This window comes from Sciurus vulgaris (genome assembly GCF_902686455.1).
Source record: "Sciurus vulgaris genome assembly, chromosome: 12".
Classification (NCBI taxonomy): Eukaryota; Metazoa; Chordata; class Mammalia; order Rodentia; family Sciuridae; genus Sciurus; species Sciurus vulgaris.
Window position 1 is genome coordinate 1,107,040 of NC_136473.1, and position 25,552 is coordinate 1,132,591.

At 51.2% G+C, this 25,552-nt stretch overlaps 1 protein-coding gene across 1 annotated transcript in view; it reads right to left on the reverse strand.

The window, feature by feature from the left end:
* EGLN1 (egl-9 family hypoxia inducible factor 1) overlaps positions 1 to 11,942 on the reverse strand; it is a 29,881-nt gene extending 17,939 nt beyond the window's left edge. Inside the window, exon 1 of the mRNA XM_079107207.1 lies at positions 10,874 to 11,942. Coding sequence (XP_078963333.1) covers positions 10,874 to 11,728 — 855 coding nt within the window. The 5' untranslated portion in view covers positions 11,729 to 11,942. The remainder of the gene's footprint in view (positions 1 to 10,873) is intronic.
* Positions 11,943 to 25,552: the final 13,610 nt, after the last annotated feature.

The following is a 25,552-nucleotide window of genomic DNA, read 5'->3' on the forward strand; positions in this document are numbered from 1 at the left end:
AAGCAAAACTGGCAGGTGGGGCTTGTCAATGGATGAAAACAGGTGAACGCCCGACACAGTGGCACAGCCTGTAATCCCCAGTAGGGAGGCTGAGGCAGGAGGATCAAGTTCAAGGCCAGCCTCAGCAACTTAGCAACAGGGCCCTAAGCAACTCAGTGAGATCCTGTTTCTAGATAAAATTTGAAGTGGGGCAGGCGTGGCTGGGATGTGGCTCTGTGGAAGCACCCCTGGGTTCAACACCTGGCACCCAGGTCCCAAGACCAGGGGAGGCAACAGCGGCACGCTGGTTCCCGTCACCTGCACTCACCTGGCCACTGCCCTCCCCAAGCTCATGAGAGGTTCGGTCTAGAAACGTGCTTAACACCGGGAGGTTTTCTGATTATGAAAGAAATATTTCTCTTCTTGCTTAAGCCAAGCCCTCGTGTTGAACGTCACCCTTAAGCCCCGCTGAGATTCTGGCTATGACAGATCTAGGCCCAGTCAGAAGCCTAAGCTGCTGCCTTGCCCATTGTCTGTGTGGGCGGTGCCACCTGTGTCCGTGTGCCAGGCACTGCTCCTCCCCTAGGTCACAGAGGAGGGTGGACGTGCACGACCTTCGGCCTCACGTCCACCGTGCTGCGCTGTGCCGAAGTGATGTGTTTCCCGGGGGCTCTCAGGCACTGGGCGGGGCAGTGAGACCCACCGGGCTTGTCCCTGGGGACGCAGGGATGCTGGAGGGCTCCTCGCCATCGTCACCCAACCCTGGTTCTGAGAGGAACAGCACAAACCTTCACTCCACCTTCAGAGGCTTTCTCCCAGTGTGCGGAGTCAAAAATAGTTCAAGGCCACTCTGGCCCCAACTATTTTTATCTGGAAAGTTAGGGGCTAGAAACAGTAGAGTAAGCACAGAAAGGACTTGCCCAAACAGGACAAAACCTCGGCCTTCAGAACCATCTCCTGCAGATGCAGAACTGGGAGGGGGCGCAGGGGACAGCGGAGGCAGGTCACTGCAGGTCACCGGAGGTGATGGAGCACAGCAGGACCTCCTGGCACAGAGCACACCCAGACCCAGAGGAAAGAGGTCACAGGCGGGCTGGGGGTGGGAGAGACCCAGAGGTGTGTGAGGTCTGAGTGGCGGCAGCCTGGGAGTGGACTGCGGGCAGGAGGAGGGGGTGCTGCGGGAGTGCCAGCGGGGCGTTGAGGAGGCACCCTCCACTGCCCAGCGAGCACTGGCCAGCAGCTTCCTCCACACGCCTCCCAGGCTCCTGAGCCGGGTCTGTGCAGTGCAGGAGCTCACGCAGAGGGATGTGGCCAGGGCGTGCGGAGGACAGAGGACAGGTCAAGGAAACAACTGTATTGGGCAACAACACTGACACAAAGTGACGAGCCTCCATCAGGGAGGCGGAGAGGCCCCCTGCAAGGGTTAAGGCCACTGGAGGAAGGAGCTCTCCTGGCTCCCCGTGGAGGCCGCCCCTGGGCAACAAGCCTTGCCTGGCCCTGAGGGTCACACCCACAGCAGGACAGCACCCCGTTCTGCTCAGAGGGATGGGCATGGAGCACAGCCAAGAGCCCCGCCCCACTTTCCACGCAGACAGAGCCGGGGGACCATGCGCAGGTCCTGCGGCCAGCTCGTGGCAGGACGCACAATGTTCTTTTGAAAAGGCAGCAAAGGACAGGATGGACCAGGAAGGGAAGACACAAAACTAGTGAGGTTTCTGTAACATCCAGGCAGAGAAGAGGACGGTTTCAGCAGGAAGTGTGAGTGGCAGCGAGGGACACAGGCAGACCGGGAGACGATGCAAGCTGTCCTGCTGACAGGGGGAGGACACGCCTGGAGCATCAGGCTTCTTCCAGACGCAGCGACTCCAAGGACGTCACCGGGGCTTCCAGTCCAGTCTCAATAACCGCCTCTTTCAGGACAGCCTTCCTGGCCCCCGGACCATCAGGCACCCAGAGGGCTGCCCCAGGACCCTGCCCCTCCCGTCAGCACCCAGCAGACCTAGACCACAGACCAGCGCTGCCTTCCCTGGACATGAGACCCCAGAGGGCAGAGGGCCATGCCACCTCAGTGCACAGCACACCGAGCACTCTGTGAACAACTGCTGAGTAATATGTGGTGTCCACAGATGGGATGGAGTCTAGCTCTCATCCCTCCAGACACAGGACGCCCACGGTCCACATCATGCTGGCTCTGCAAGACTCCCAGAAAGATGCAGGGGGTGTAGCTCAACGCTGCACAGGGTAAGACACACCAGCGCTCCAGTGGGAGGAGCCAGGCCTGAGTGCAGGCCCCTCCCTCCCAGGGCCTCTCCGCCCTCCCACACCTCAGGCTTGGGCACTACTCTGAACACCTGCGCTGACAGGTTCTGGAGAATCTGCCCTGCAAATGGGCAACTAACTCAGGAACCTGTGCCCGAGATTAGCTGGGAGAGAAAGCAGGCTGAGGCCAGAAGGACAGCGTCACCCAAGGGGCACAGACGCCAGAGAGAACCGCACTCGCCCTCCGGCTCCCTCCCTGAACCAGGAAGAGCGGGGGACAGGGGACGGGGCCAAAGCCCAGGGACAGGGCAAGGAGGGCACCTCACGGCTGGGGCAGGCACAGCAGTCCCCCACTGACTGGGCCTCTCCATACTGTGGAAGGAAACCGCCTCGCTAGCGGCCACGTGGCGAGGAATGGAAGGCAGCCTGGGGCCTGAACACTGCGAGGAACGGCCCCGGCCGGGAAGCAGCCCCCTCCACCCGGCCTCAGAGACCTCCGCCCAGGCACAGGGCTTGAGTGCAGGCTGTGGGGCTATGAGCAGAGCAGCCCGCACCCAGGGCCACCCCAGCGCCCGAGACACAGCACGTGGGTGCCACTTTGAGCCACTAAACCTCAGGGGATCCATCCGCAGCAATCTGCAGTTGATACGGGCTACCAAGAAGTCTGGAAATAGAGGGTTCACGTTCTCCCTCCTCTGGCTCCTGGCAGAGGGCAGAGCCAAGAACCGAGCCTTAGGAGAAAGCCACCGCTGGACGTGGAGGGAACAGCAAGTACCGACTAGCTGCAGGAGGAAAGGTGACTGAGGGCCGGGACCAGGGCGGCAGAGGAGCCCCAGCAAGGGTGGGTGCAAACAGGCTCGCAGGCAACGAGGCCGGGACAGAGGGGAGCCGGCTGCATTTTCCACCCAAAAAGCAACACAAGAGCCCTTTTCAGAGGAGTACTGCCAAGAAAGCCCAGAGGCAACCCGAAGGAGGTGAAGCGGCCAGAGAAAGGAGACAGGCTGGTGTAACGACAGGTGCTCAGGGCCTGGGGCTCGCGTGTCCCCGGAGAGAAAGGCAGACGGGCGGCCGGCGCTGGGCTCCTGCACGGTGTCCCTGTGACTTGCTGATAAGATGCTGCACGGCCTCTTTGGGTTTAATGATACAAAAACTAGCCGGAAATGGAAGATGGTTGAACTAAGGTGGGATTACAGGCTTCTGGGTTCCGGAGCTCATGTCTGAAAGGTCTCACTTGCAATGACCCAATGTGCGCTGTACTTCCGCGACCCAGCCTCCCTGGGCATCAAGAGTAAGCTTCCACATGCTTAAGACTCCCGGGTTCTCCGTTCTCACTTTATCAGCCTCTGGAAGCCGGCACTTTGTGGCTCCTGCACCAGGTTCTGGCTACATCCAGGGGATCGATGCCTCCACACTGCCCCTGTCCTCCAGGTCCTCAGTATGGGCCCTGGGTGACCCTCCCGTTCCTACCACAGGGTCACTTGTGGCCAGAATTCACTGGGACAGTTCTCCATATGTTGTGGTCATTCTACCCCTTCTGGAGTTTCTGTAGGGGTTTGATTTTTAATAGCACATTTAAATGAAGCGTTATATTTCTGACTTTATTTTGGCTTTGAATCTAAATCTATGCTTGCTGCACGCTGAACCAATCTCCTCCAGGGTTTCTACAGTTCTAGAATCTGGGCATTTCTTTTTACGTGAATTTCCAAGCCGTCTTGAGCCAGCTGTTCCTGAGAGAGCACAGATGTGCACACGGACCACACCAGGCGGCTGAAGAAGACAGCCAGGGTGGAGCTGGCAAGGGCATGTGTGGCCCTGGGGAGGAGAGGGCAGACTGGGGGTCAAGAGCAGCAGCCAGTGCAGCTGCCCGAGGGAGGGCCAGACGAGACCACAGAACTTTCTTCCTGTGGCTTTGGCTGGAAATAGGTGCCGGCAAGCGGCTCTAAATGGAAACTTGAAAACGGGGCAAGAGAAGACAGGCGAAGAGTTAGAGCAAGATAAAAAAGCAGCCATCTCTCTCCAGCACTGAAGCCAAAACTGGAGCCTCCCTGGCTCTTCCTTCCTCTCTCACCTGACTTCCAATTGGCCCGGCAAGTCTCGAGATCTCCTTGCAGAAGCACCGGGCTCAGCCTTCCTGCCACCCCACAGCGCCTGCTGGACACCCCTCGCCCAGGCCAGGGCCACAACAGGAGCGTCTCTCTCCTGCCCCTGCTCATCTCCTGCCCACGTCTGCCCTCACAGCAGCCCGAGAACTTTCCTTCTAAAGAGAGGGGTCTCGCTGTGCCACCCAGGCTGGCCTTGAACTCCTGGCTCAAGCCATCCTCCTGCCTCAGTCCCCCAAGTAGCTGGGGCAGCAGCACATGGCACATGCCCAACTCACAGACTCTGAGGGGTCCTGGTCACCCACGATAAACCTGGGTCCCAACCCTACACCAGCAGCCCTGGCTTCCTTCCCAGGGCTCCGCTGACCGCGGCTCCCGGCTCGCCAGAACCACAGCGCTCCTCGCCATTCCCACACGCCAGGCGCAGTCCACCTGGGGTGCCTCTGCTAACCAGTAGTAGCCCTTCCCCGTCCACGAGTCTGCACTGAGACCTTGTCCCCAGCTCTGTCCTCACCTTGCTCGTCTGTCTGAAGGTGTTCAACCCAGTACATCCTGTGTTCCTCACACCCTGTCCACTGCCGTCCAGCCCTGCCCTCGCCAGGGGAGTGTCGGCTCTGTGAGACCAAACACTGTTGAGGCTCTTCGGACCCCTGACTCCTCGGGCAGTGTCTCTGCACAGACAGCACCCGCTTACCACTTGTTGAATGAAAAGACTGTCAAAACAGAACAAGGAGCCTAGAGCACACACTCCGTAAAGACATGGGATCTGGGCCAGGCGCAGGGGCGCATGCCTATAATCCTAGAGACTCGGGAGGCCGAGGCAAGAGGACTGTGAGATTGAGGGCAGTCTCAGCAATTTAGTAAGGCCCTAAGCAACTTAGTGAGACCCTGTCTCAAAATAAAAATAAAAAGGGCTGGGGAAGTGGCTCAGTCATAAAGCACTCTTGGATTCAATCCCCAGCACCGAAAGACAAGAAAGGAAAGGGGATCTAAGACAGCAAATAAGGACCACGAGAATCCCAGATGCAGGAAATCTTTACGGTGACTTCGGCGAGCACAAGGAGCCTGCAGATGCTGTCCCAGCACCTCAGAATGAAACCTGCTGGGAGCTGGTCATGGGAAAAGGTGATGGTGACATAGGAGGTTGCTGCGAGGGTGGCAGAGGAGCCCAGGGTGACCAGGAAACGTGCCAGGGGCCGCCCTGCAGCCAGGGAGAGTGCTGGCTGAGCCTCAGGCAAAGTCTGCCTCGCAGGACAGAAGCGTCGTGCTGGAACTGGAGTCAGAAACAAGCTGTGGCGATGGCTCCGTACACGACAGCCACTGTGCAGCCACGACAGCACCCGGAGCGCGCGGAGCAGGCACTCGCGGGAAGGAGGTGGGATGCTCGCTGGGCAGAGAAACAGAAAAACAGCTACGGGACGGCCAGAACTTGTCGGAACAAAAGCGGGCCAGAGAGCTGGTGTCGCGCAAAGCCGTGGGGCAGAAAGTGAATAAAAACAACGAAGTGGTAACATCCGTCCAGAGGCGTACAGTAAGGCACCAGGAAACACAGCAGAACCAAGGCAGACTGCGAGCCCTTCGCTGCAAGGGGAGGAAGGAGCCGGGAGTGCACGCGCCAATCAGAAACTGCTGGAAGCAGCTCCTCCAAGGAAGGAAAGGGAGGCCGGCCTCAGAGACAACAGCAGAGGAAAGAGGCGGCAGGGACCATCCAGGAGGAATGCCCAGCGCAGAAGGGCCAGGTGGAGCAGGCAGGAAAGGGAGGCGAGGTCCACCTCGTCCTGGAGAACACAGACCCAGCCCGTCAGGTGGGTACACAGTTCCACGGGGGGCAGAGGGACAGAAGAGGGAGCGGATCCAAGGCCTGCCGGTGTTCCTGACCAGCTCCACGTCCTTAAACAACTCACCCAACCTCTCTGGGGCCTATTTCCTGTTTTAAAAAACTGTGCATGTGTGGGAAGTGGTCTGGTAAAAAATGGTTCTAAGCCTATTTTTTCCCTCCAGTTTCTGAGAGTGGGAGAGACAGGGAAAGCAGAGAACTCTTAAAAAGATCGGAGGCACAGAAAAAATCCAAGGGATGAGAGTAGCAGTTACCAGCAGCTGGCACAGCTTAGCAGGTGCTTTCCAAACTGGACTACGTGTCCTCCTCATAGCAATGCTGAGAGGACAGGTGTCATCAACCACCACTTCACAAATGGAAACACTCAGGCTCGGGGAGATTACGCAATGGGCCAAGGGCAGTCACAGCAGCAGAAGAGCACCCAGGCCACGTCTGACAAGGGCATCCTCCCTCCACATCCAGACGGTCCTCCGCCCGCCTCAGTGTCTCCAAAAGCACTCAGCTTATTAGCTAGTGGGTAAAAGTATAAATGTGCAAAAAGTCTTTTAATTTAAAATAAACTTCATTTAGAATCAAAGGTATTTGTTTACATGTAAACCAACTCATGAGACAAGTGCATCCCCCCAGGTGCATCTGGCTCCCCTGCCACCTAGCAAACCTCTGAGTCCATCTCCCCAGCAGCTGGACTCGACACCTGTGCAGAATTTCCAGCCTGTCTGCACCCTGGAGAAACGACTGTGATCTTGAACTCAGATGCAGCCAGTAACCGTCAACAAGCTGCTTCACTATGTACATCCAGGATTCCACGAGGACAGAGGAGGGGCAGACGCAGAGAGGGAAGCAAGTCTTGCTGGGCTCCACCTGGCACTTCCTGTTCGCCCAGGCTCAAGCATCAGGTCAGACCCCACAGTTCTGGAGGCTGGATGGAGGCCTGAGCCCAGGTGCCAGCAGGGCGGGATTCTGGGAGGGCTTTCTCCCCAGCCTGCGAGCATCTCCCGGGGGCGCTCAGGACCGGTTCGGTTTTTGACAGGAGAGGACTGTCACCACATCTCTGTGTAGTGAAAATAAAGCATCAGGACTTCCCTTACCCTATTCTCTGCTCTGAAAGCCATGATCTCCAGCGCTGTGCAGAACCAATGAAAACCTTAGTAGCACAGTCTGACACTCCACTCTCTCAGCATACCTCACTACTCCCTGTCCTCACTGAAGCTTTCACTGGAACTGCAAACGTGTTCTGAATACGATCCAGAAGTTTTATTTTAATGGGCAAACGTCTCCCTTCAGAGAAACACCACAGGAAGACCCAGGGCTCCTCTCCTCCCACGGCCTCTCAAGGACCCTGTGGCTTCTGACAGCTCACAGCACACTGCTCTGCACCCAGTGGCAGGCTGAGGGTCCTTCCTGGTGGAAGTCACTGCAAGACGTCCTGCTGGATGGAAGAATGTGAGAAGGGGTACAGGCAGCTCAGGGGAAAGGGAACCCCAAAGAAAAGACCGAGAAGGGGGAAAGCGGAGGTGTGACATCAGTGGCTTCTTTCTCTCCTGTACTACTTCCTCCTTCCCTGTGGTCCCGCAGTTCCAGTAGCTGGATAAACAGTGGCCAGAGAAGCCCTTGGGAGGCTGGGAAGCCGCCTGACTGCCAGGCCTGCCCCATGCACAAGTACGGGGCACAGATGGTGTCAGCAAAACAGAGCCCGAGACGCTCCACAGGAGGCCTGAACCAAGATCTGGAATTCTGCAGGATTCCAAACAGCTTCCTCACCTGGAGCAGGAAATGCAGAACAGCCCCTGCGGCTGGGAACCGGAAGTAGGAGGAGGACCTGCCACAACCTCACAACTTAAGAAGGGTGGTAAGATTCTGTATTGAAGACCCCCCCACCCACAACCACACCCGTGACCGTGTTCCTCTGCCTCGGAAGAGCGGTGCTTGAACAAGCACGATCCAGGCAGTCAACACACGCTGGCGTCGAAGCCACTGCGCGGAAGCAACACTGTCACCTGGGGACGTTTACAGAGCCCAACCATGGAATTTATTCACGCGCACAGCATCGGAGCTGTCTGCCACTGTCAAGGAAACGTCCACCACACTCGACCTCCAGGAATATGCCAAGCATGGACACCACGCGCACAGCATTGATGCCGTCTGCCACCGTCAAGGAAATGTCCACCACACTTGACCTCCAGGGATATGCCAAGCATGGACACCACGCGCACAGCATCGGAGCCGTCTGCCACCGTCAAGGAAACGTCCACCACACTCGACCTCCAGGGATATGCCAAGCATGGACACCACGCGCACAGCATTGATGCCGTCTGCCACCGTCAAGGAAATGTCCACCACACTTGACCTCCAGGGATATGCCAAGCATGGACACCACGCACACAGCATCAGAGCCGTCTGCCACCGTCAAGGAAACGTCCACCACACTTGACCTCCAGGGATATGCCAAGCATGGACACCACGCGCACAGCATCGGAGCCGTCTGCCACCGTCAAGGAAACGTCCACCACACTCGCCCTCCAGGGATATGCCAAGCATGGACACCACGCGCACAGCATCGGAGCCGTCTGCCACCGTCAAGGAAACGTCCACCACACTCACCCTCCAGGGATATGCCAAGCATGGACACCACGCGCACAGCATTGGTGCCGTCTGCCACCGTCAAGGAAACGTCCACCACACTCGCCCTCCAGGGATATGCCAAGCATGGACACCACGCGCACAGCATCGGAGCCGTCTGCCACCGTCAAGGAAACGTTCACCACACTCGACCTCCAGGGATATGCCAAGCATGGACACCACGCGCACAGCATCGGAGCCGTCTGCCACCGTCAAGGAAACGTCCACCACACTCGCCCTCCAGGGATATGCCAAGCATGGACACCATGGTCCTGAGGTCCCACCTGCCTCCAGAGGGGCAGGAAAAGCAGGGCTGCATGTCAGTCAGGTTTTCCTAAGTGCAAGGCCTTGGCCATGTCCCAGCCGAAACTTCCTCAAGTGTAGATCCTGAAGGCCACCCACGCGGCAGGATCAGGACTGCGGTGGCCGTTCTGGGTGGAGTCTTGTCTGGTGCCCAGCACACTTGGGTCACTCAGTGTCTGCTGGAGGTATTTTGACTGCCTTTGTACTCCCCGAAGCAGGCACCCTTGTGGGGTTCTTATTTTGTTGCTGCTGCTGTTGTTGTTTTAGGAATACTCAAATTACATGTTCAAACATGAGTACGGAACTCTTTCAGTCAGGCAGGATAATGAAAGGAATTCCTAAGATCATTCACAGATTCTGAAACTAATGAAAGCACAAGATCAGATCCAGGGACGGCCCAGTTCCCTCGTCCACCAGTCAGTCCCTCATCACACCTTCACAGGGTCAGTCAAGAGACTTGAACCAGTTTCCTTCAGTCCCCATGACCCCCGGGGAAGGAGGTGACTGTTTCCTAAGAGCTGTCCATCAGAAACAACTGCTCCAAAAGCCAGGCTATCTGCTGCCCCTTCCCTGAGAAGGGCAGTCCTGGAGAAGAGGTCTCAGCTTAGCTAGGAAAGCAGATGGCCTCGGAAAGCAGATCGAGGAAGACTTAGGACATCCCCTTCCCCTGACTCCACCGCCCAGTCCCAGGCCAGATCCTCTCCTGCTCCATGTTCAGATTTGACCCCAACAATGTATCGGTTCTCAGTATAAATGAAAATCTTGTGAAGAGCAAGGCCAAGGTTCAACCGGCCCCTTTCCCTCCCAGCTTCATCTTAAGCCACTGCTGTTCTTTTCTGAGTCTAACAGGACACGTGCCTTCCCCACATGAACCCACAGATGTGAATGAGCACTGCCCTGTGTTCCCCACAGAGCTCACATCTGGAAACTTCCCGATGCTGTGCCCAGCCTTTGGGCAGCTTCAGAGTGACACGTGATGACTGTCAAAACAGACAGTGACATACACACAGAAGAGCTCATGTGTACAAACACACCTGTGACAATTTCCCAGCACAATCCCAAAACACAACTGACAAGCTGACAGCAGGGTAGAGCAGGGTGGCCTAGCAGAGCTGGACGCAAAGAAGATTGGGTATGGACTACAGGGAAAGGAGCTGCAGGGGTCTGCTGCCCATCTCAGGAGGGGAGAGGGGTCCACCAGGAAGACGCCCAAGAACCTGCTGGCGACACTGCACAGCCAAGAGAAAACAAAAGGACCCCACGAAGGGAACCGGACAGTTCAGGGGCCTCCTGCTCCAACGCGGTGTTGCGGTTGTTGATGTTCCAGGAAGCTACAAAACTGCTCGTTTTCAACAGAGGGATCATATCAACAAAGCAAACAGAGGAAACCTATGCTGGGATGGGACCTGCCTGTGCCGACTGCCCGAAAACGGAAATACCTCTTTCCCCGCTCGCAGAGGGTTTGAACACAGCAGGGACGTAGCCGGGCCGCAGGGGGAGGGCGGCGGCGCAGCTCTTCCTGAACACTGGAGTCCTGCGACCACAGGCCTGAGCCGTGCCTTTCTCAGGTCCGCCGCCCAGCTCGCACTGGTGCGGTGGGTGGCGAGCCGTGCAGGGCCGGGCCTGCGGGAAAGGCTGCGGCGTGACAGCGGCGCACCGTGGGGCAGGGCGCCCTGCCCACTCGGTCGGCGCGGGCCGGGTCCAGGCCCTGCGCCCGCGCCGCGGCGCTCGCGGGCCGGACAGGCCGTCCCTCCCCGGCGCCCGCCCAGTCACTTACTTTCGTCCGGCCGTTGATCTTATAGTTGCCCAACTTGCCATTGCAGTGGCGGATCAGGTCGTCCATGCTGCTCATGAGCAACCCGATGGTCTCGCAGCCCGGCTCCTTGCCCTCGATCCAGGTGATCTTGTCGCCCCGGATGTCCTTAGACGAGTCGCTCTTCTGGCTGACGAGCTGCCCGTCCGTGAACTTGCCGGTGTCGTGCAGTGCGCGCACCTCGTCGCCGATCTGCTGCCCGGTCTCCCTGCCCAGAAAGTCGTCCACCACGCAGATGCCGTGCTTGTTCATGCACGGCACGATGTACTCCAGCGCCAGCTTCAGCGCGGGCAGCGGCTTGGTCTGCCCGTTGGGCCGCAGGCCGCCTCCGGGGCTCAGCGCCTCTCCGGGCGAGCTACCCGCCGGGCACAGGCTGGCCCGCTCGGGACACGGCGACCGCCGCGAGGGCGGCTCCTCCTGGCCGCGCTCGGCTGCGCCTCGGGGGCCCCGGGCCTGGGCCGCGTCCCCGGGGGCCGGCGCGCGCGCGACCTCGGCGCTGCCCCGGCGCTGCCCCGCCGCCTTCCCGGCCCGCGCCCCGGGGGTCCCGGAGGCGGCCCCGGCCCGGGGCGGAGGCGCGGCGGCGGGCGGCGCGGGGCCCGGCTGCGCGCGCGGGCCGGCGGCGGGGCCGGCGGGGTCGCCGCCCTGGCACACGAGCTTGTGCTTCTTCCAGTCCTGGCGCTGGTGTTCCTTGCAGCAGTAGAAGGAGCTGCGGCAGCGGCCGCAGCGCAGCAGGTTCTCCATCTTCCCGCATAGCTCGCAGTACTGCCGGTCTCGCTCGCTCGCGCTCGGCCCGCCGGGCCCGCCGCTGTCACTGGCCATGGCGGCGGGGTCGGCCCGGGGCCGGGCGCGGGGCGGCGGCGGGGCCGTCAGGGCGCCGAGCACCGCCGCCCACCGCGGAGCCGCGCGCAGCCCGCCTCAGCGCCGCATGGCGGCCGGGGCGGCGGGCGCGGCCTCGGGGCGCGGCCGGGGCGGCCGCGGGGAGCGGGCGGGCAGGGCGCGGGCCGCGGCGCCACTCGCTCCGCGCGCGCTGCACGTACACCACGGCCCGCGGCCCTGCGGGCGGGGCGGGCGCACACGCGGCGCGCTCGGCGGGCGGGCTCGCGCGCCCCCGCCCCCGCCGCCCCGCCCGGACGCGCCGGGCCTGCGCGCGGGCGGGCGGCGACACCTGCCGGGCGGGCGCGCGGCTCGGCGGGGCCGCGGGGCGCGCTCCGGGCGGGGCACGGAGGAAGCGGAAGCCGCGGCGGCGCGGCGCTCGCCCGGTCGCCGCCTCCGGAGCCGGGCCCGCCCGCCCCCTGCGCCCGCGGGACCCCGCGCGGCCTCGCCCAGCGCTGCCGGGCGCCAGGAACAAAGAGCGCGGGCCGGCGCGGGGGCCGCGGGGCGGTGGGGGCGCGGCTGCTCGCCTCTTGCCTTCCTTAACCCCTGTGACATCTGCGGGGTCGGAGCCCAGGAGGCTCCGTGGCCCCAGGCTTCTGAGCCCACGTTCGGGCGCTCGGGTCCGGCGCGGACTCGGCGAGGCGGGCTGGGGGCTGTGGGGCCTGTGGCATTGCCACTGTTCGCATTTCATGGAATACAGTTCTTTGTTTTGCACAAGGTAGAAACCTTCCCAGAAACGAACCCGGGCTTCTGCTTTCCACCTGCATCTGCCTTAAAAATAAAACGGCTGTCAATCGGATTTTTAGAGGCTGACTGAGCGCCCACCAGCGCGACCAGTGCGGGAAACCCCAGGCTAGGCTTGCAGGTGGTCCAAATGGGCTGCAAGTCACAACCGCAGCCCTTACAATACTGACTTACGAGAGCTGCAGTGTGCACCCCCACCCCAAGGCAGAAGAGGACGAGGAATCCTTATCAACCACTTTGCAGAACAAATTTCTAAAAGGGGAAAGAAAATCCAGCTTCGGTCCTGAAGTGTAGGAACTCTTCTTCAACTGCACATAACGTAAGGCTTATTAAAGTCTGCTATGTGCATGAGTGGCATCCTCAAGATCCAGTCTGGAAAAAGGTCGATAACTCCAATTTCCTGGTCCTTTGGGAAACTGAGGAAAGAATTAAATGCACAGCTTCAAGTTCCAGACCAAACTAAAAATCCAGCCTGCTCTGAAGACTCTTGAGACCTAGGTCTAGCTCAGATGTGTATCCACCTTCCCCAGAGCGTTAGGAGATTCAGTCAAGTGTCATTTAATGCATTACCAATCCCCCTCTCAGTAAGTGTATTGAGTGCCACATTCGGGAATCCATCTTGTCACACGTCACAGGGTCCAGTGCAGGGGACTGACATTCAAAAAATGGCATCCCCCCCAAAAAAATAAATAAGTAGTGATAACCCAGAGTTTAAACTGCCCCCTGAGAGGGACCATTAGGGTAGCTTAGAGACATAGAAAATTGTTAACTCTGCCCTTTACAGTTGACAGATTCCAAAAAACTAACTCAGAAATATCTAAAACTGTAAAGGCATTTGTTGTTGTTGTTGTTGTTTTTGTTTTTGTTTTATTGTAAACAAGTGGGATACATGTTGTTTCTATTTGTACATGGAGTAACAGCATACCATTTGCCTAATCATACATTTACATAGGTTAATGATGTTTGATTCATTCTGTTATTTTTTCCTTCCCCTCCAAGGCTCCCACCCCTCTTTTCCCTCTATACAGTCCCTCCTTCCTCCATTCTTGCCCCCCTCCCACCCCCCATTATGTGTCATCATCTGCTTATCAGTGAGATCATTCGTCTTTGGATATTTGAGATTGGCTTATCTCACTTAACATGATATTCTCCAATTTCATCCATTTGCCTGCAAATGCCATAATTTTATTATTCTTTATACCTGAGAAATATTCCATTATATATATATATGTGTGTATATATATATATATATATATATATATATATATACACACACCACAATTTCTTTATCCATTCATCAATTGAAGGGCATCTGGGCTGGTCCCACAGTCTGGCTATTGTGAATTGAGCAGCTTTAAACATTGATGTGGCTGTATCCCTGTAGTATGCTGATTTTAAGTCCTTTGGGTATAGGCTGAGGAGTGGAATAGCTGGGCCAAATGGTGGGTCTATTCCAAGTTTTCTAAGGAATCTCCACACTGCTTTCCAGAGTGGCTGCACTAATTTGCAGCCCCACCAGCAATGTATGAGTGTACCTTTTTCCCCACATCCTCTCCAACACCTGTTGTTGCTTGTATTCTTAATAATCGCCATTCTAATTGGAGTGAGATGGAATCTTAGGGTAGGTTTGATTTGCATGTCTCTTACTACTAAAGATGGTGAACATTTTTTCATATGTTTGTCGATTGCTTGTAGATCTTCTGTGAAGCGTCTGTTTATTTCCTTAGCCCATTTGTTAATTGGGTTATTTGTATTCTTGGTGTAGAGTTTTTTGAGTTCTTTATATATTCTGGAAATTAGTGCTCTATCTGAAGTATGAGTGGCAAAGATATTCTCCCACTCTGTAGGCTCTCTCTTCTCATTGCTGATAGTTTCCTTTGTTGAGAGAAAGCTATTTAGTTTGAATCTATCTCAGTTATTTATTCTTGCTTTTATTTCTTGTGCTATGGGAGTCCTGTTGAGGGAGTCTAATCCTAAACCGACATGTTGAAGATTTGGACCTACTTTTTCTTCTAAAAGATGCAGGGTCTCTGGTCCGATTCAGAGGTCCTTGATCCATTATGAGTTGAGTTTTGTGCAGGGTGAGAGATAGGGGTTTAGTTTCATTCTGTTGCATATGGATTTCCAGTTTTCCCAGCACCATTTGTTGAAGAGGCTATCTTTTCTCCATTGCATATTTTTGGCACCTTTGTCTAGTATTAGAAAATTGTATTTATTTGGGTTTGTATCCGTGTCCTCTATTCTGTACCATTGATCTACCTGTCTATTTCGGTGCCAATACCATGGTGTTTTTGTTACTATTGCTTTGTAGTATAGTTGAAGTTCTGGTATTGCAATACCCCCTGTTTCATTCTTCCTGCTAAAGATTGCCTTAGCAATTTTGGGTTTCTTATTCTTCCAGATGAATTTCATGATTGCTTGCTCTATTTCTATAAGGTACATCATTGGGATTTTAATTGGAATTGCATTGAATCTGTATAGCACTTTTGGTAGTATGGCCATTTTGACAATATTAATTCTGCCTATCCAAGAACATGGGAGATCTTTCCATCTTCTAAGGTCTTCCTCAATTTCTTTCTTCAATGTTTTGTAGTTTTCATTGTAGAGATCTTTTACCTCTTTGGTTAGATTGATTCCCAAGAATTTTATTTTTTTTGAGGCTATTGCAAATGGAGTTGTTTTCCTCATTTCCCGTTCAGCTTGTTTCATCGCTTGCGTATAAAAATGCTTTAGATTTATGCGTGTTGATTTTATAGCCTGCTATTTTGCTGATCATTGATGCAGTCTAGAAGTTTTCTGGAGGAGGTTTTTGGATCCTCTAAATATACAATCATGTCATCCACAAATAGTGACAGCTTAAGTTCCTCTTTTCCTATTCGTATCCCTTTAATTTCTTTGGTCTGCCTAATTGCTCAGCTAGAGTTTCGAGGACAATGTTGAATAGAAGTGGTGAAAGAGAACATCCCTGTCTTGTTCCCGTTTTTAAAAAGGGAATGGTTTCAGTTTTTCTCCATTAAGAATGATGTTGGCCATGGGCTTAGCATAAATAACCTTTACAATGTTCAGGTATGTTCCTACTATCCCTATTTTTTCTAGTGTTTGAGCATGAAGGGGTGTTGTATTTTGTCGAACACCATTTCTGCATCAATTGAAATAACCATATGATTCTTATCCTTAAGTCTATTGACATGATGGATTACGTTTATTGATGTTATAGATGTTAAACCATCCTTGCATTCCAGGGACGAACCCCACTTGATCATGGTGCACAATTTTCTTAATATGTTTTTGGATACAGTTTGCCAATATTTTGTTAAGGATCTTTGCATCTATATTCATCAAGGATATTGGTCTAAAATTTTCTTTCCTTGATGTGTCTTTGCCTGGTTTGGGAATGAGGGTGATAGTAGCTTCATAGAATGAGTTTGGTAGGGTACCCTCCTTTTCTACTTCCTGGAATACTTTGAGAAGTATTGGAATGAGTTCTTCTTTGAAGGTCTTGTAAAACTCGGCTGAGAATCCGTCTGGTCCTGGGCTTTTCTTGGATGGTAGGTTTTTAATGGTTTCTTCTATTTCATTGCTTGATATTGATCTGTTTAAATTGTGTATGTCCTTCTGGTTCAGTTTGGGAGGAGCATATGTCTCTAGAAATTTGTCAATGTCTTTGGTACTTTCTATTTTGTTGGAATACAGATTTTCATAGTACCTTCTCATTATGTTCTGTATCTCAGTGGTGTCTGTCATGATATTTCCTTTCTCATCACGAATTTTAGTAATTTGAGTTTTCTCTCTCCTCTTTGTTAGTGTGGCTAAGGGTTTGTCTATTTTGTTTACTTTCTCAAAGAACCAACTTTTTGTTTTGTCAATTTTTTGAATAGTTTCTTTTGTTTCAATTTCATTGATTTCAGCTCTGATTTTAATTAAATCCTGTCTTCTACTACTTTTGCTGTTATTCTGTTCTTTTTCTAGGGCTTTGAGCTGTAGTGTTAGGTCATTTAGCTGTTGACTTTTCATTCTTTTCTTGAATGCACTCCATGCAATGAATTTTCCTCTTAGTACCGCTTTCATAGTGTCCCAGAGATTTTGATATTTGTATCATTGTTCTCATTGACCTCTAAGAATTTTTTATCTCCTCCCTGATGTTTTTTGTTATCCATGTTTCATTCAATAGCATATTATTTAGTCTCCAGGTGCTGCAGTAATTTCTGTTTTTTATTTTGTCATTGATTTCTACTTTCAGTCCATTATAATCCAATAGAACACAAGGCAGTATCTCTATTTTTTTTTTTTTATTTCCTAAGGGCTGCTTTGTGGCATTCAGGGTTATTATTGAGATATGATTTGTATTCCCAGTCATTTAGCTTATTTTTGGTTTTTAACTTGGCTTGGTTTCTCCTTTGAGTGGTTTTTCTCTAAGGTAGTTCCTCCCTTTGCTGACCTCCATTGTTGCTTTTCATTTCCTCCTCATGGAATATTTTGTTGAGAACATTCTGTAGTGCAGGCTTTCTATTTGTAAATTCTTTTAACTTTTGTTTATCATGGAAGGATTTTATTTCATCTTCAAATCTGAAGGTTAGTTTTGCTGGGTATAGGATTCTTGGTTGGCAACCATGTTCTTTCAGAGCTTGAAAGATGTTGTTCCAGGCCCTTCTAGCTTTTAGAGTCTGGGTTGAGAAGTCGGCTGCTATCCGTATTGGTCTCCCCCTATATGTAATCTGATGCTTTTCTCTCATGGCCTTCAAAATCCTATCTTTATTTTGAATGTTAGGCATTTTCATTATAATGTGCCTTGGTGTGGATCTGTTGTGATTTTGTGCATTTGGTGTTCTGTAAGCCTGTTGTATTTGATTTTCCATTTCATTCTTCAGGTTTGGGAAATTTTCTGATATCATTTCATTGAATAGGTTGTTCATTCCTTTGGTTTGTGTCTCTGTGCCTTCCTCAATCCCAATAATTCTTAAATTTGGTCTTTTCATGGTGTCCCATAGTTCTTGGAGATTCTGTTCCTGATTTCTTATCATCTTCTCTGTTTGGGCAACTTTATTTTCAAGATTAAATATTTTGTCTTCATTGTCTGAGGTTCTGTCTTCCAAGTGGTCTACTCTGTTGGTGATGCTTTCCATTGAGTTTTTTATTTGGTTTATTGTTTCCTTCATTTCAAGGATTTCCGTATTTTTTTTCTTTTTTTGAGAATCTGTATCTCTTTGTTGAAATGATCTTTTGCTTCCTGCACTTGCTCTTTCAACTGCTTATTGGTATTATCATTCATTGCCTGCATTTGCTCTCTTATCTCATCCTTTGCTTCACAAATCATCTTAATCATGTATAATATGAAGTCCTTTTCTGACATTTCTTCTAACATACTGTCATTGGATTCTATTAATATAGAATCTAGATTTGTTTGGATTATTTTCTTCCCTTGCTTTTTCATGTCATTCATGTATCTTCCCTCTAGCAGTGCAGATCTGGGGTATTGCAGATTTCCCCCTATAGGCTTATAATGGCCCTATAGGTTTCCAAAACCCTTTCTTTAAGGGGAGATCAATATTAGCAGTGCCCAATTCAGACACTGTGCAATCCTAGACCAAATACCCCCTATGAGGACATTAACAATATTGTCATAATAAACAGAATGAGTTCAAATATTATCTTCAGTAAAACAAACAGATTTGCAATAAGGTCTGCAGTTTCTAATGGAGGACAAAGAGGATGCAGAGGCATGTAGGATGTAGCTACTAATGGGATAAGAAAGGAATATAAGACGTTCTAGATAATAGAAAGGGTGAGAGTATAATCAAAAGAAATTGGATGTTAGCATGCAAAAAGGGAGAAAGAGACTCTGAGGGAACAGGTAAACAAAAGGAAAAGAGAGCAAGAAAAGTAAAGAAATAAAAACTTAAAGTTCTTCAATAAGGAGAAGAAAGAAAATCTGCAGTATAACAGTCATATAGTAATGAAACCTCCCAGTGTTCAGTAGCCTGATGCAGGAAAGGTTCCTGACAGTGAGCTTCAAGTTTCCAGCAGGCGTCTCAGGATGGGATTTGCCCCACCTAAAGTTGGGATCTATGGCTTCCAGGATTATCCAAGATGGCCGCTCTGGCTTCCAAATGTGTTGGCAAATGGGGAGCTGCAGCTCAGGGTGTGGATGTGGTCAGCTGGAGGTCCTGGAAGCAGGGTGTGGTTGGTCAGGCAGGGGTCCTGGAGGTCCGGTGTGTTTGGTGTGGTTGCGGGATCCTGGAGGCCGGGTGCAATCAGTTAGTCTGGGGTCCCGGTGATAGGGCGCAGTCAATTGGTCTGGGGGTCCTGGCGGCAGGAAGCAGTCAGTCGATGTGAGGGCCCCGGAGGCAGCGAGTGATTGGTCGGGCTGAGGGATCCTGGAGACGGGGCTCAGTCAGTCAGGCCAGGGGTCCTATGGGGCCTAGCTGTTGTCTCAAAATGCAGCAGCCACGTGTAATCAAACCTGCAGGTACTATCACAGTGAACTTCCAGGCAGCAGCAGGCAGCTGGCTTTCCACTGGTAGTCGGCGATCAGTTTGCTGACAGCTGTTGGACAATCGGGAGGTGATCCTCATGCTGTGGGTGATGGATAGGTGTAAGGCAGGCGATGGACAGGCAAGAGGCAGGCAAATGGCGGATGATAGGCGCCGGGCAGTGAGCAATCTGCACTCAAAAAAACACGTCGATATGCTGGCAGATTGCAGGTGATCACAGCAGACAAATGGGGTAAACACCAGGGGATCAATAAACAGCAAAAACTGCCTCACGAAGAAACACATATCCTCTGCTTGAAACCGGAGTTATGGAGCGACAAGGAATGCAGCCTCCTTCTAGTCCGCCATCTTGGATCTCAAGGTGTTATTTTAAGAGCCCACAAAAAGCAAACTTTAAAACATTTTAGGTATGCACAAATTGTTTCACTAAAGTATAACCTAATTCTTTATAGGTCACCTTTTGTAAAAAGTATTTTTAGTTGTAAATGGACACAGTATCTTTGTTTTGTTTATTTAGCTTTTTTTGCATGGTGCTGGGGACCAAACCCAGTGCCCCCGAGGTCCTAGGCAAGCCTTCTACTACTAAGCCACAATCCCACCCCCTATTCCCTGCCTTTTTTAGCATAAGTATAAATGGTTCTTGACTATTCCTGAGCTGCTCTTAATAGGCACATTCATGACAGCGATACTTGATTTTCTAAATTTAGTCATTTGTATGCATTTAAAATAGTCCCAAAATTATTTTAAAATTATGTAGGCCTGTGGCATGCCAATTATTTACACACCTATATGCTCTTCTGTTTTCGTTGAAATCTGCTTAATAGATATCCATACAGAGACCTTTATTTGTGGCCTGTCACAGTGGCACACTCCTGTAACCCTAGCTACTTGGGAGTCTGGCACTGTAAGATCTAGAGTCCCAGGCCAGCCTGCACAACTTGGGGAGACCCCATTCCTCTTTCTCAAAAAAGAAAAAAAAAAATCTTTATTACCTTTTTTGTTGCAAATAAGTATAAAAAATCACATGCTGAACATGAATATCTTGAATGTACTTAGTCAGTCACATAAGATTCTTCTAAAGATTTTGTGACTAGAACACAAAAATATAAAATACTGATTTTAAGTATTTCCAAAGAGCCGTGGTTTCAGGATTTCCACTCACTCTGGCTTAATGATTTGTGAGCGAATTCCAGAGAAGCAAACTTCCCCACGCCATGTGCTGGCAGTACAGTAGCCATTGGTCAGTTCACCAAGATCCTGAACCTCCTTCAGCAGCTGAGTGGTTGCCAGTGCCCCCGGGGGTACGATGCAGATTCACTCTGCTGTGCAGGAATCTGTGGTCACTCACGTGGTATGTTATGTGCCACACTCTGTTCGATGCATGCTCCAAGTACTGACTTAACCCTTCCCAGAACTATGAGGTGGGTGCTGACCGAGTTTGTGTTACAGAAGCTGAAACTGATAGAGCGTGGCCGTGAGTGGCCCCAGTTCTGAAGATCATATCACTAGTAGCACTTGGTACCTGGCTCACCTGAACTTCTGGGGTAAGCAAAGCCTCGTGTCTCCCAAAACCAGAAAAGCCCCTGGTTTCGAGGGACTCTACCTGTCCCCACCTGACCAAGAGCATTGTCATGGAAACGGAAGGATGAGTGAAACCAGAGGTGCTGTCCTGTCTGTCATATCTACTGCAACCAAAGCAAACTGGCCCCTCTTTGGCTCCTCTGGGTTCTTGCAGGAGTGTTTCCTTAAACCACAAAGTGATGGCCACTGAGAACTGACCAGAGATGAACACAACGCTGAGAGTAAGCACAAGAGGGAATAAGGAAATGGATGCAGAAGTGACAGCCGACTCTCGGGGACAGCTGTGGACAGCTGTGGACAGCTGTGGACAGACTGTACCTTCAACAACCTGGCCTGTCTCTCCTTTAAAACATTAAAAATTCATGTCAACTATCTTTCCCACACAGGGAATCAAATATCTGACTGTAACTAATGGCCTCTTGTCTCCCCATCTGTGACAATCTTGTTTTAATGCATTCAGAGAACAGAAAAGTCACAGGTGTCGCAGGCAGGCCACCGAGATAAACAGCAAGGTGGTCCTTGGTTCTGGGAGAAGCAACTGAGAGTCTGAACCATTTTCTAACATCGTTTTGGGACACGTAAAGAAGGTGTGTCTTAGACGTGGAAGCAGCGCCTGCTGTCTGCACCAGCGTCCTGCCGGAGGCACACATGTCCCCAGGTGTGGGGGCAGCCCTGGCCTTGGTGCTGCCTGGCAAGGCCATCCGCCTGGAAAACGAAATCCTTAGATGAGACCTTCTGTGTGTCCGGGAAAATCGAAATAGCCAAACTGTATCAGCTAGGATCTTAAAATGACCCACAATCCAGTTAAAATTTTATTAAAGATTGTAAAATAAGAAGTTTAAAATTTATGGCCATCTCTCATTATAGTGAATTTTTAAAATGGCTCATAAACTTGGGATTCTATACATTATGTTAATGTGATTTTTTTCCCCTAGCAAACATTATCTTAACATCAAACTAACTTTTATCATGGTGCCAATTAATGACTTATACCAAACCAAGTTGGTAAAATAATGTTTTGGTGGCAAAATGTAAACATACACAAAAATAGAAAATAATGTGGTAAGCTCCATATATATCCACCCAAACAGGGATCAGCCTTCGCCTTCTTCTCTGCCTCACCCCCATTCCGCCCCTTTCTGTTCTCGGTGAGTGGAGGGGGACTGACGTACTACTACACATATACCAACTTCAGCACGCATGCCTGAGAAGGACTTTAAGAAAGAAACCACATTCACTCTGTCACTGCCACACAAAATTAAGAAAGATCTCACTGTTACCTATCATCCCGCAAGTATTAGATTTTTTTCTGGTTGCCTCAGGATTCTGTTTCTTGTGTTTCTTGAGCGGATTCTGCCTCCCGCTACGCCCCCATGGGTTTGCTGGAGGAGCGTGACCATGTATGCTATAGGGTGTTCCTTGTTCTGAATGGGCCGGCTGCTTCTGTGGTGACCCCTTTGTCCCTGTAGGTAGTGAGATGGCATCTCACAGGCCCTGCGTTCTGGGTGGCTGTGCCCTTCCCACCAGGCCACACCTGGAAACACGGGCCGGCTGGGAGTTCTGTGTTCTTGGTCACATGGTGGCAGCCTGCCTCCTCCCTCTGCTGAGTCCTTCTAGCTTCAGATGACACCTGTGACTCAATCCCACTTTCATGAAAGGCTGTAAAATAAGGGCTTTCTAATTTGATCATTCTTTCTGAATTTATTAGCTGCAGAAATTCTACCCTAGAGGGCCTTTCTCCGCCCACTCTTTGGTTACCCTGAAACACCAATTATTCATGACAGAGAGGGTCAGTCCCTGTTTCTTTTCATTTTTCAGTTTTCAGAAATGCTGAAAATGCTTCTGAAGAGTTTTGGAGAAGCTTAGTGTATTCATGGGTTTTCATGTTTGAAGTGGTTTTATTATTTTCTTTGATGCTCCAAATGTCTTACATGGGCCAGTGAGAAATTGCTCAGGTTGGTTCCTGCATGTCCTAGACCTGGTCATAGTAATCTGTGAGGAGTCCTTGCTCTCTGGCACGAGACGGCCCAGACTGCTCTTGCACACTCCTTGCCCCTGATGTGAACTAGGCATAGCTCCAGAGCCCTGGTTACTTTTAGTGGAAAATCGCAGTTTATACTGCTGTCCGGAGGACCCATGGCCTTCTGATAGAGCCAGGATGGGTGATCTTGTGGATGTATTGGGAGAACCATTGCTGGGTCTTATTCCTCAGGGTCCTTTATTGAACTTCTTCTCCCCCTTTGCTGCAGTGTCTCCCAGGGGCACCATGGCCTGGCTATTCATCTGCTTCTCTCAGAAGAAATGCTCTTCCGAGCTGCTGCCCCCAGTGCGGGCCACTTCCAAGCCTCCCAGACTGGTGTTTCAGAACCCAGCGAGGACAGCTTGCACGGTGACTTCCGTGCCCATCCTTCGCTCTCCTCTTGTTCAAGTGGAGCTACTTACACAACAGCCCCCCTCTCAGCACCACTGTCTTACAGAGGCACGCAGTCTAGAGGAATTTGGAGCTCATTTATCTACTCACAGGTAATCGGAAGTTCAAGTTGTTCCCTGTCTCCTGCTAGTGCTAAAGGCAGGTGTTGTTTGCACTTCAGGTTGATTTTATGGATTTGGGGGAAGCAGAATTGAGAGACAGTGATTTGACCTCTGACTTCACACTCTAGGCCTGAAAGCACCTGTATCATAATCATAGTGTGTTCGTGTGTGAGCGTGTGGGCTGGTGATGCTTCAGAGCAGTGACTGGCACTGTGAAGGAGACCAGGGTCAGCCAACTCTTCTGTGTAGGCCCAGATGATACACATCCTGGACTTCAGGGCCAGGCCCATAGGCCATGGGATGCCACCCTGCCATATACTGGCCCATAGAAATGACCTCAAAGCAGATCAATAATAAATGTCATGAGATGGTGGTATGGTTCAGCAGAAAACTCAGAGACCACCAGTAAAATAGTAATTTGCCTTTCTCAGAGTTTCTCATTAAATACAAAAATATCAGCTGGGCGCAGTGGTGCATGCCTGTAATCACATCAGCTCAGGAGGCTGAGGCAGGAGAATCTCTAGTTCAAAGCCAGCCACAGCAAAAGCGAGGCACCAAGCAACTCAATGAGACCCTGTCTCTAAATAAAATACAAAATAGGGCTGGAGATGTGGCTCAGTGGTTGAATGACCCTGAGTTCAATCCCAGATACCCACCCACGCCCCCAAAAAAGTTTGGCTCACAGTTTTCATTAAAGAGGCAAAAGGATGGAAGTTGTTTTAGATTTTTGCAATGTAGTATCACCAAGAAAAATAATTAATGGCGGGAATTGCTCACAATATGTTGTGACATAAGAGTACAATTCAGACATCCAATTAACACTTTAAACGCTACAGAATGGCCTCTGTAGTTTGGGGACCATATTCCACTGTGCTCTGGAAGAGACTGAAGTGAGGACAGCAGTGTCCTTGGGGAGTACTACTAGATGGTCTGATGGTGAACATTTTTGCTTTCTTCTAGTCTTTTCTTATTTCACAATTCCACAATAAATGTGTGTACAATTTGTTAAATATCATTCGTTTTGATCTAAAACAATCAAATAATAAGTTATCGACTTGTTTGTGATCGGATATAGTGTTAAAGAATGACCAAACGAGGACTTGAAAACAAAAGGTGCTTTTGTGGGTGGCCGCTTGCTGTTTGGCTCTAACAGTGTCCGCCTCAGAGCTTGTTTTGAGCGCAGCCTGATGCAGCAAGCTCTGGGGGGCTTCTAGGCAGTGAGGAGCACCGCGCCCTGTCCTGTGGATCGGTCTGCTCGACGGGTTCGTAGTGCGAAGGGACTACTGTGCTCTCAGTGCACAGGTGGGGAGAGGCTGGAGGGGTGGGCACTGGGGCATGCCCTGTGGCACTTTACCTTGTCCCCAACTCCTTGGCTGCTCTCTCGGGCTCTGTTTTCTGGCTGCTGTGAGCTGACCCCTTCTCTCTGCTGTGCCCTTCCACTGTGATGTCCTGCCTCCCTCGGGCCAAAGCCACGCACTCGGACCACCATGGACTGCCACCTCTGAAACCATGAGTCACAAATCAGCTTTCCTCCTCTGAGCTGTTCTTTCAGGCATTTTTGTTTTTATTTCTTGCTGGATCTTTATTTTATTTATTTACATGTGGTGCTGAGAATCGAACCCAGTACCTCACGCGTGCCAGCTCTACCACTGCGCTACAATCCCAGTCCTTATCAGGTTTTTGAGAACAGTGATAAAAAACTTACTAAAACAGTCGTAGAAAAAAAATTGACAGTATTTCCTTAGGCAATATGTTTCAATGTAAAGAGCATGAATTTTGGAATAAGAACTGAGTTCAGATTCAAATCCCTTAATATTTATGTGGTCTTTAAAAGTGAAATGTCCTCCTGGCCCTCAGTTTACCCACCTGTAAAGGGGAATAATATTACTGACCTCAGTATGTGGTAAGAGCTAACAGAAGTAAATTACATAATGAGGTAATTTATACATCTAATTTAAAGGACTCTATAAAGCACATTTCCTCTTCACTAGCTTTACAAACAAATTCCTTAGAACCCTTTTCAAAATTTTGTTGACTGAGTTTCTTAACCTATTTTGCCCTTTCTTTGTAAACAAGTAGAAAGTCTTTCTCTCTCTTTTACTCAGTTTATAAATGCCTGTATCCTATTCGCCGGGCTATACGACCCAAGAGCACAGGTGAAGTCACGGCTGACACGCTGGGGCTCTCCGGTGCAGCTGCTGCAGTACTGTGGCCCACTGATCTGAGCACAGTAGGAGGGTGCGCTCTGTGTGTTCAGGGTGTCGATCTGCATCTTGCTTTCTCACTGGGCCCCTGAGTAGCCCTCCTCTCTTTCTAATGACTCACATGGACCCTTTGGATCTTTGGATTCTTGTGTGGCAAGCACCACGATTTCTTTTCTCTTGGTCAAATTGTTTTGACACATGGTGCCAGAACATTTGGA